Source organism: Triticum aestivum, chromosome 1A (genome assembly GCF_018294505.1).
Source record: "Triticum aestivum cultivar Chinese Spring chromosome 1A, IWGSC CS RefSeq v2.1, whole genome shotgun sequence".
Classification (NCBI taxonomy): domain Eukaryota; kingdom Viridiplantae; phylum Streptophyta; class Magnoliopsida; order Poales; family Poaceae; genus Triticum; species Triticum aestivum.
In genome coordinates, this window is record NC_057794.1 from 420,727,193 (window position 1) to 420,737,375 (window position 10,183).

Here is a 10,183-nt window from a genome sequence, read left to right on the forward strand (position 1 = left end):
ACTTCCGCAGCAGAGTGTTGAGACGGAGAGCAAAGTCATCAACGTCCTCACCTGGCTTGGAACCCAGGCTCTCCCACTCCTTGCGAAGTGCCTGCAGAGTGGACTTGCGAGCGCGGTCGCTGCCGATGCGTGCCGCGGCGATGGCGTCCCAAGCTTCCTTGGCAGTCCGCTTGCTGGAAAGCGAGAGCTGCATCTCGGGCGGGGACTGCGGTGATGAGGGCGTCCAGCTCCCGTCGGTCCTCTTGGTGGTCAACGTTGCTGTCCTGGACTGCCTCCCACATGCGCTGCACCTGGAGCCTGATCTTCATGATCCCGGCCCACTCGACGTAGTTGGTTTTAGTGAGGGTAGGCCACCCAGCACTGGGACCAACATCCCCGACCACAGTCCAGACCTTGTAGAGGCTGCGGTCCTGGTCGTTGCAGCCGTCGTCGCGGTGCGCACCTCCACCTGGAGCGCGGGCGTGCTCGGCTGCCCACTGCGCCGTCCGCTCTTGCGCCACTTTGGCGTGGTCTGCGTCAACACCGTCGTCCGCAGGCGCGGAGCTATTGGAGCTGCCGGAGCCGCCGCGGAGTGCCTTGGCATCCGTCGTAGCCTCACGTGATGCGTCTGCTGCTGCTGCTGCTTCTACCTCCGCCCTGGCTGCTTCTACCTCCGCTCTGGCCACTGCCAGCTCCGCTGCAACCAGCCTCGACACCCTTGCTGCCGCAGCAGCTGTTGCTACAGCTGCTCGCTCACGCTCCTCTGCCACGGCGCGCTCGGCCTCCTGCCGGCGCCGTATGCTTGAGGTAGCAGTGTGCTAAGAACGACTTGCAGACATGGCTCGCTGCAGGGGGTTGTTGCGTGAAGAGGAGGCTATTGAAGACGAACTGCTGCTCGACAGTCCGAAGGGAGGAAGGTAACCAGAGGCAGACGGAGTAGCTGTTGCTACCGACTTAGGCTGCTCACATGAAATGCTCAGGGTACAAGTTAACGAGGCTCTGATACCACTTGTTAGACCTTTGAATCTGAGCATTGATAGTTGTGGATGACACTAGGAGAGTTGGGACAATTTTCGTTAGTTTATTTCTCACACAATGCCATGCCAACCTGAGGGGTTGGGGATACATACTTATAGGCTGCTAGCCAGCCAAGCATATGCTGAGATGCTGCTAAGATGCCAATCTAAGATGTTAATCTAAGATATTATCCTAACTGCCAGTCCTTGATAGTCAGGAACTCTATCCTAACTGCCACAAGGACCATGTGCTGCAGCCCCACAGCGACCCTAGTACACAGACTTATCCATCAAATACAACCACAAAGAATACACATCCTACCTCTGCATAATTAGGATACACACGACTATGAGATAAACTAAAGTAATCCTTCAAACTTTTTGAAATGATGTGTCAGAGTTAGACGAAACCTAAGGCCGCTACACAGTCCGAGAACAAAAGAAGATGCAAGATAGGACTAGGGAGAACGCTCTAAGCTTGATACCAGCTCGCACCGCTCAGTGGGACGCGAGACAAAGGGGAACTTCAGTTCAAGATCAAGGTGAGAGTATCAAGCTTGTCATCACCTGCAACTGCAAATGTCTCTTTGTCGTTCCCGGTCATAGTGACACACTGCCACCGCCTGTGGTCAGCTGGGCTGCGTTTGCGGCGTCCGGCCGGGTTCAGTGGTGGCGGAGCCAGAAGCGTTTTATAGTGTGCGTCATGGTTTCAAAATTTTCTTCCTTTTTAGTATAATTTTCTGCAGTGTCATGTTTCTCATTTCTAGAATGTACTGGTAACAATTTGGCCTCAATGCCACGGCATGCTTTATTAATTAAGCATTGAAATGCCGTAACCTTAACGAGGAACTCCAGTTCCTTCGTCTTAAATAATAAACAGAGTAAAAGAAAGAGAAAAAATAGTTTGATATGGTGGTATACATGTGTATTTTTTTTAGATTTTCTTGAAACTGAAAATTTTGATTTTTTTTCCCTTTTTTTAATAAAAAATTGGCCTCCAAATTGCCCTACTCCTCAAGGCGGCGTTATACAAATTTCCATGTAACAAGTCTACTACTTCTGTCTATTAGACCCTATCTTTCTTTAGTTAAATTTTGAACATAAATTTAACTAAAAAAACTATATGTCACAAAAATTATAACGTGCAAAATCTCTTTCATATACAAATCTATCTAATTGTATTATTTGACCCAAAATTCGTAAACCCAGATGGAGGAAGTACTCAGTAAAAGCTTTTAACTCCTTGCTCCATTTTCTGTTGTTTGTTTCATCATCACTTTTTCTTCTTCTTCTTACAACGTTTTTTCTACTCATTGCCTACTTGAAATTCAAAATTGACAAGTATTTCCATCTTGTTTCTAAAAAATTCAATCTGACGTAATTTGTTTTATTAACGAATAAAACAGTTCGTTTCTCAAACAACATGTAATACAACCCTGAAGTAGGATGATGTATTCTCTCGTAAAGGAAATTAATTAATACATAGACCATACAGAAACGAGAGAACATCAGATGTTAAACAGAACTGGCATTGTCAATTTGTCACCAACGTGTTTATACACCAAGTCACAAGTCATGGCGAGTTTATTATTTGTATTGGACTATACAACAACAGTGTTTGGTATTTCCCCATCTCTATTGTTCCATACTTCCATTTACATCAAAGCAGTGCCACGAGGGCATCAAGATACAAAAGGATTGGCATATATTTACAAAAGGTCCAGCAAAGCCAAGTACAGATGTTTGCATCCTATAAGTTCAGTTATTTGTACCCACCAAACTGACCTGGAGACGAAATACCTCATGGACAGCACCACGGTTGAGAATGACTAGAACTTTTGCCCCGTCGTCGCTGGTGAGCCAACTCAGTGAGTTTTTGTACGACTCATAGTCATCAGGCAACCTAAAACCATAGAACCATCGACCAAGCTTGAGCAAGCTCACACACACCTTCCTTTCTGCTACCTGGCAGGCTTGAAGTGCTTTATCCACCTCATTGGGCTGCAAGAATAATTGCATGTCAAATCCGCATTTTAGGAGCATATATCCAAACTTGGTCAGATTACTCAAGCAAGAACATATGTTGTGAAGCAAAATAAAACTTCACAAGGCTTGACAATTATATTGTCCAAAGCTTTCTGATGTTACCAATCATATATTATCTGAAGTAGTAAAGTGTTCTCTTGAGGTATGTCATAGTACGTTTATACATGACCAAACATGGCATGCCTGTGCAAAGGGACTACCCATTTGTCCTTACGGTGTGCATAGTCTGCTATTAAACACCTGAAGTGCTTCAAGCTAACATAAGCTTCCAGAACAAAACTTGACCTTGTTTGAGGAAAAAGACATAATGAAGCTTGACCTCAGTGCAACAGAGTGTGACACGCTGAACCTAACAATGGTGAATTTTGGAGGAAAGATGAGATCAAAGATTCGAGGGGACTAATAAAGTTTGTTTACATCTGAATGATATAGCTCTCTATACCAGGTAATAGGTAATGGTATTTCAAGAACAACAGTGAAAAATGGTTCCAACAACTTTCTATAGCAAAAAAAAAAAAGTAGTATAAACTTATTGGGTCACAGAGAGCATGTATCATAAGAAGAGCTCAACAAGAACATCAGGAATCATAACTCACCAGTATATGCAAATATGCAATGGAGTAATGCAATCCAATAAGATTTATTATCGCACTGCGATTTCTTGAAAGCAAGAAAAACTGGACATTGACGAAGCCTATATCCTTCATCAATGCCAAATCAGACATAGCTTTCAAATAACATTCAGCTTCAAGCGAACCGTTATGCGTGCTGCTCTCCACAAATTCAACCACTCTAGAGATAGCCACAGAAGTTCTTCCATGGTTGTTGATGTAGAGAGCTTTCCATCCCTACAGTACAAGTTACACCAAAAAGCAAGGTTAATCTGTTATGCTTTGGGCAGCAAGGAATAGGTGAATGTGACGAGAAATACAATCTGGAATGGATTAAATAGTTCTTCAAGTTCATTTTATACAACAGACAAGTGAAGACCTCACAAATAATATAGGTACCATTCTGGTCCTACACCTATGAAGAACACTACATTTTAAACTGATCCGAGACATTTTAAACAGTTCTGCATAATATTCTGGCTAAGAGACCCCTCTTTTTTTCTTTTTTTTCTTTTTTTTTTGCGAACTGGCTAAGAGGCCTCATGAAGGGAAGGAAAACCTGGGGTGCCTATTGGCTCTACACAAAAATTGGACCTTAGACTGAACTAGAACCCAAGTTCAAGTGCGTCTTTCCTCTACAAAAGCGAAGACATATTTTAGTAAGAAACTCATGAATTGTCCTAGTATCCGAGACTTATTTGTGAGGTCTTCACTTGTCTGTTGTATGGTATCGCGACAAAATAATTCCTAGTTGACGTACGACAGTGAAATTAGCTTCACATCAGTTTCTGCACAGAATCTAGCATGACACACCGACTTTAGTAGCATAGCAAACAACACTGCAGGGTGTGAAAGCCCTGAATAAGTATTAAACTGAACTTGAAGAAGCAAACACTAAATGAAAACAGTACCAACTACCAAGTGCCAAAAGCTACATCAGATTTGTTACTTATATGAACTATCATAGTTGTTCAATCTAGTATGCAGGCCACATGAACTGTGAACCCAAGAGAAAAATCTGTTGGGGGAAATGGACATGAGAGCTGTATTCTGCTCTCTGCAGTCTGTACCCACCTGCGCACGGGAAGCCCCTGCCCCTCCGGCCGCCATAGCGGCCGCGGTGGCCGGCCAGCGGCGGCGGAAGAGGCCCTCCCACACGAAGTTGGCGTCGCAGGCGCGGCGCCAGGACCGGGAGCACCCGCCGAGAGCGCACACGTCGGCCTCCTGAGCACGGCTCGAGCCAGTCAACGAGCGAGCCACATACATACTTCAGCGAGCTACGCGTATACAGAGGAACGGTGAGAGAGAGGCGCACCTGGAGGCGGGACGCGACGGCGATGGCTATGTCGTCGGGAAGGTCGTCCCACCTCCCCTCCGGCGAGGACGGCGACGGCGAGAGCCCCATTCCGATTCCCCTCCCCTCTGCTCCGATTCTGCAGTGTCAAGCTAACGTAACTGCTTTGTGTCGGGGAAGCGGCGGGACTCGGATCATTTGCGGCCGCGCGATCGGGCCACGTCAGGGCCACGTGGAGGAAGGGCCTGGGTCGCACGCGTACCCCGGGGATTCTTTGTGGCGGATCCGTCTCGGGTCGCACCTCTCCCCCTCCTCAATCAATTCCCGACGGCGACCGAGGTGGACCAGCACGCCACGAGCGTAACCAGCACCTAATCAAATTAAAACGCCCCTAGTAGTAGTAAAAAAAATTCAAAAAATAACGTGCCGTGTTAGGAGACCGCGGATTATTTTACTCTACTCCGTATTTTATTTTATTTACCGCCCCCTTCAACTTTTTGCCATATATACGTATTTTCTTTCGTACTTTCGCTTGCCCTGCACTTCTCCTACTCCGAATATTTCTCTCTCGCAGGCCCGACGCGACGCGACCCCCTCCCCTCCCTAATCATTGATTGATTGCCCCTCGCTCGACCGGGCCGAGGTTTCTCCCGCCGGCGAGGAGCGGGCCCGCTCGCGCGCAGACAGAATCCGGTCTGAAGGGCGGTTTTGCTCGGCTCCGGCTCGGTGTGTTTGGTGGATCGAGGGGATGGAGCGGCGGCGGTGGCTGCAGGCCGCGGTTCTAATGTGCTTGCTGCTGCTTTGCTCCGGGAGAGGTACGGCTGCTCGCTTTTCTCTCGCCCTGACTGTAGTTTCTACATGTGCTGCGAACCTGCCCTGCTTGCCGGTTAGTCTTGCCTCGGGTCAGGGCAATGTTGTGGCTATGTTCATGAGTCGATTAGGAGCTACAACGCCATTATTAACCAGCAGTTGTCTGGTCACTAGTTCACCACATGTTGTTTGATACTTTGATTGACTCCTGTTATGTGCTCAACTCCAAAAAACTTATATGCTTGTGCACACCTTGTCATCCTCTGCAATGATTCTTAGCCTAGCTACTCGGTTCTATACCGTGTCATGATCGATTACTCAACGCATTCTTGTATTCTCATGTTGGTCCTGTTTTCTTCATTCAGAACTTAAGAACAAAAGACAAGCGCCAGCATATAATTCCACTCTCGCCAAGACGCTTGCAGAGTATACTTCAGCAGTAAGTTTGCCTGTCATCTTGTCTTCTTCATCGTCCAATTCAGATTTCTAGTGTAATATCTATCCAGTAGTAATGGGTTTAAACATTGCTGCTGTTTTTTACAGGTTTATACTAATGATCTGTCACAGTTATTCACCTGGACCTGTGAAAAATGTGGTGACTTAACGGAGGTATTCTTCCTCTTCTCTTATGCATGATTTTTTAAAGAAAGGGCAAGAAGATGGTTTTGTTCAAGATTTATCATTATTCATATGTAGTTTGGTGTGGTTGACTGATTAGGTTTGTTTTATGACGCAGGGGTTCGAGGTGATCGAGCTGATTATTGATGTGAAAAATTGCTTGGAGGTTATCCCTCTATCCATGATCTTTCTTTTTTACCTTGAATATACTCTTCTTTCACATTGATGTTGATAGTTTTGATGAGCCAGGCATATGTCGGTTTTGCAAGTGACATGAATGCTGTTGTAGTTGCATTCAGAGGGACTCAGGAGAACAGGTTCTTCTTCTATATCTTTTCCTTATTAGTGGTTATTACTTATTATAAAGGCTGCTTTGGAATGTATTATTCAGTAAGCATATAACATCAGAAACAATGAATTATTTCTAACATGTGAGGTATCTTAAATTGATACCTGAAGTCTTGCTCAATCAGATAAATCTGACATAGTTCACATCCTGCTATTTTTATGTAAATAATGTTTCTCCTCCATTCTCTCAGCATCCAGAATTGGATTGAGGACTTATTTTGGAAACAACTTGATTTTGACTATCCAGGCATGACTGAAGCAAAGGTCAGCATGGCTAAAGTTTTTGTGATGAAAATGCTGGTTCATGCACTGTATTAATGTTGGTGATCTATCTGTTTATAGGTGCACAGTGGGTTTTATTCTGCATATCATAATACAACATTGCGTGATGGAGTCATCAATGGCATCCAGAAGACCAGGGAAGCATATGGCAATATTCCCATCATGGTGACAGGACATTCCATGGGAGGGGCCATGGCTTCGTTTTGTGCCCTTGATCTAATTGTGGGTGCTAATATTTGTCTGAAGAAGATATGCTTTCATTTATTTAGAAGTTTATCTACTTTTCATGAATTCATCCTCCTGCTAAATTCTACTACAAGCTGTCCTTTTTTAATGGAATAGGGTGCATTGTTGGGGATTCCATTCCTCCTCTGTTCTTAGTTTTAATCAATTCATTCATCTGTATAAAATGCATTGAAAGAACTTCTAACATCACTAAAATCAATACTACATAATTAGTGCACAATTCTCAGACTGAACTCTCTTTACATTTGATAGACTAGTTATTACTAATATTTTGTTGGGGATCACAGCAAGTGTCAGCCGATCAAGAACCTCAGTGATAGTATAATCTGATTTCTGTGCTTGTTCTTCTAAATACAAAAATCTTAGACGTGGCAGATGTAACTATCTTTGTTCATGTGTGGACAGTACACCTTCTGTATATTTGAACAGTTGCATCAAGCATAAGTAATACTAGCGTCTGTTTTTGTCATCCTGAAAAGTAAGACATTCTTCTGATTTTAGCCACCATGGTAACACATATTTCTGTGTTCTTGTAGGTCAACTATGGGTTAAAGGACGTGACCCTGCTGACATTTGGGCAACCTCGGATTGGTAATGCTGTGTTTGCTTCCCACTTTAAGAAATACTTGCCAAACGCAATTCGAGTTACCAACGCACATGATATTGTGCCTCATCTACCCCCGTACTACCAGTACTTTCCACAGAAAACCTACCATCATTTCCCACGAGAGGTATACATCGTTCTGTCTCACTTCCACCTTTGCTAATAACTAAAACTCTAGACTTACACCTGATGTTTATGCTTTTCTGGGAGATGTGGTGAAAATTATCCGTCATTTAACCGTCTCCTGTCCATTTTCTGGCGCATTTCACATATATTTTCAGGTATGGGTTCATAATATTGGACTCGATAGCCTAGTATACCCGATCGAGCAAATCTGTGACGATTCTGGTGAAGACCCCACTTGCAGCAGGTCCTTCCCGCTCTCACGTTTTAACATTCTGTCCTTAGTGAACTCTTTGCCAGCTGATGTTCTTTCACCCTAACATTGCTTTTCTGATCAGGTCCGTGAGTGGAAATAGCGTGCAAGACCATATCCACTATCTTGGCATTAGCATGCATTCTGATTCGCGCGGATCATGCAGGATCGTCACGGATGACAATATGCTCAGGCACAAAGTTGACACTGTAGACGGTGCTATTGTCTTCTCGAAGCAGCCTGGTTTATCAGTTGATCAGCTACTCAGTACACAGTAAACAAGCTCAAGATTACATGGATTTATTTTGATGGTTCTTTTTTTTTCCAAAGTACAATATTCTTGTTGGCAATCAAAGCGCTATCTCATGTATATATACGCGCGTGATCCTGGCTGGATTAAATTGTCCTAGCTGAGGGTGTATTTCTGAAGTGTACAAACATATTTATGCTGATTAACTTGTTCATATTCTTGTATATAATTTAATTTGTTTAAGCATGGTGGTTGCTTTCATTATGTATGGTGAAGTGCACAGGTCAGTTTGTGGTATCAATGTTTTCAAAAATGTTGAGGATGTCTGTACACAATGGTTTTTGACATTCCTCCCATCAAATGCTTTGTTTTACAATTGCCTGGTTTTGATATTCAAGTTAGACTATTAAACTTTACAAGGATGTGGTAAAAATTTAAAAATCTGCACAACTATAGTACATACATTCCATTGGATATGGAAATCAAGCGTCTCCCTAAATAGAAATTCTTTTTTTGGCTTCTCCTTTAAGACAGACTGAACACAAGGGGTTTACTAATCAGAAATAATTTCTATGTCAGAAAATAACAGATGTGTTTATGTGTGATGATGAACCTAATGAAGATTACATCCACCTTTTCTTTTTATGTGACTTTAGTCGGAACTTCTGGATTGCACTTGGTTTTTAATGGAATGCCATAGTTGATATGCTGATGGAAGCCAAAAATAGAAGGACCCTGATAAGTGGCACACATGTGGCACGAACACATGACAACTCCGAACTTTTTTATGACAAGTTTAGTAATACGATGATGGCAACTTCCTTTTTGGGTGGCAATTTTCAGTTTTTTGGAGGCTTATTTTTTCTTTTTGGACGGCAACTTCAGTTGTAAAAAATGTTAGGGTTGGAGTGCTTCGTGTCACAGGTGTAACACTTACCATTTAGGAAATAGAATGCCAATTCCATGTTTCAAAGAGTGCCTGATCACTGGATGTTGGAGCATATGGAAGCAGAGAAATAGTACAAATTTGACCACAAGCAAAGAAACCTAGAATACTGTATCAATAGCTTCAGGGAACATTTTGCTATGGTAATCAAGAAAACCAAGCCTAGGCTTAAGGAGGATATGCAATCATGGTGATTATTTGTAGACAGCATTTGTAAGATTCATACATACATGATAATTCATAAATATTCATGTACTGCTATCATGTTCCACCATAGAAATATGAATCCTATTACCAGGTGTAGTTACACTCATTTCTCATATACTACCATATGATAGTATATACTATACTTTATTATTTTTAGTTTGTTCATATACTATATCTAAGATACTTCAAAGCGAGTTATATGAAAAAATTACAAGTGAGTTCATAGTTTTATTGTATTTATGAAATACGTACATATTTGTACGTGAAATGAAGTATACACAAAATATAGTACATACTATCAAAAAAGTAGAATATATACTATCTAAATATACCACTCCCTCTGTCCCAAAATAAATGAGTCAAAATCGAGTTATTATTTTGAGACGAAGGAAGTATATAATACGCACAAAATAAAAATGGGAGTAACTACACTCGGTAGTAGGAAAAATTTGTCCTATATACAACAACAACGACAACAACAACGACAACAACCAACAACAACGACAACGACGACGACAACAACAACGACGACGACAACAACAACAACCAA

At 42.9% G+C, this 10,183-nt stretch overlaps 2 protein-coding genes across 2 annotated transcripts; one reads left to right on the plus strand and one right to left on the minus strand.

The window, feature by feature from the left end:
- Positions 1–2,510: 2,510 nt before the first annotated feature.
- Positions 2,511–5,158, minus strand: LOC123053786 (uncharacterized). The gene is made up of 4 exons (XM_044477340.1): positions 4,968–5,158; positions 4,727–4,876; positions 3,638–3,889; positions 2,511–2,996 (listed from the first exon to the last, which is right to left on the minus strand). The coding sequence occupies exons 1-4, from the start codon at positions 5,055–5,057 to the stop codon at positions 2,754–2,756; spliced, it is 735 nt and encodes a 244-aa protein (XP_044333275.1). The 5' UTR covers positions 5,058–5,158; the 3' UTR covers positions 2,511–2,753.
- A 295-nt stretch (positions 5,159–5,453) lies between these two features.
- LOC123053777 (lipase) lies at positions 5,454–8,723 on the plus strand. The gene is made up of 10 exons (XM_044477329.1): positions 5,454–5,761; positions 6,122–6,195; positions 6,300–6,365; positions 6,493–6,540; positions 6,624–6,691; positions 6,914–6,986; positions 7,065–7,226; positions 7,787–7,981; positions 8,136–8,224; positions 8,316–8,723. The coding sequence occupies exons 1-10, from the start codon at positions 5,695–5,697 to the stop codon at positions 8,506–8,508; spliced, it is 1,035 nt and encodes a 344-aa protein (XP_044333264.1). The 5' UTR covers positions 5,454–5,694; the 3' UTR covers positions 8,509–8,723.
- Positions 8,724–10,183: the final 1,460 nt, after the last annotated feature.

Excerpts from the sequence above, each read along its gene's own strand:
- LOC123053777 (XM_044477329.1), top strand. The coding sequence starts at position 5,695 with ATGGAGCGGCGGCGGTGGCTGCAGGCCGCGGTTCTAATGTGCTTGCTG. Across the intron at positions 5,762-6,121 it reads GCTGCTTTGCTCCGGGAGAG|AACTTAAGAACAAAAGACAA; the intron begins GTACGGCTGCTC and ends TTCTTCATTCAG. Across the intron at positions 6,692-6,913 it reads AGAGGGACTCAGGAGAACAG|CATCCAGAATTGGATTGAGG; the intron begins GTTCTTCTTCTA and ends CCATTCTCTCAG.
- LOC123053786 (XM_044477340.1), bottom strand. The coding sequence starts at position 5,057 with ATGGGGCTCTCGCCGTCGCCGTCCTCGCCGGAGGGGAGGTGGGACGAC. Across the intron at positions 3,890-4,726 it reads CAGGGGCTTCCCGTGCGCAG|GGATGGAAAGCTCTCTACAT; the intron begins GTGGGTACAGAC and ends CTTGTACTGTAG. Across the intron at positions 2,997-3,637 it reads TTGCATATTTGCATATACTG|CCCAATGAGGTGGATAAAGC; the intron begins GTGAGTTATGAT and ends TTATTCTTGCAG.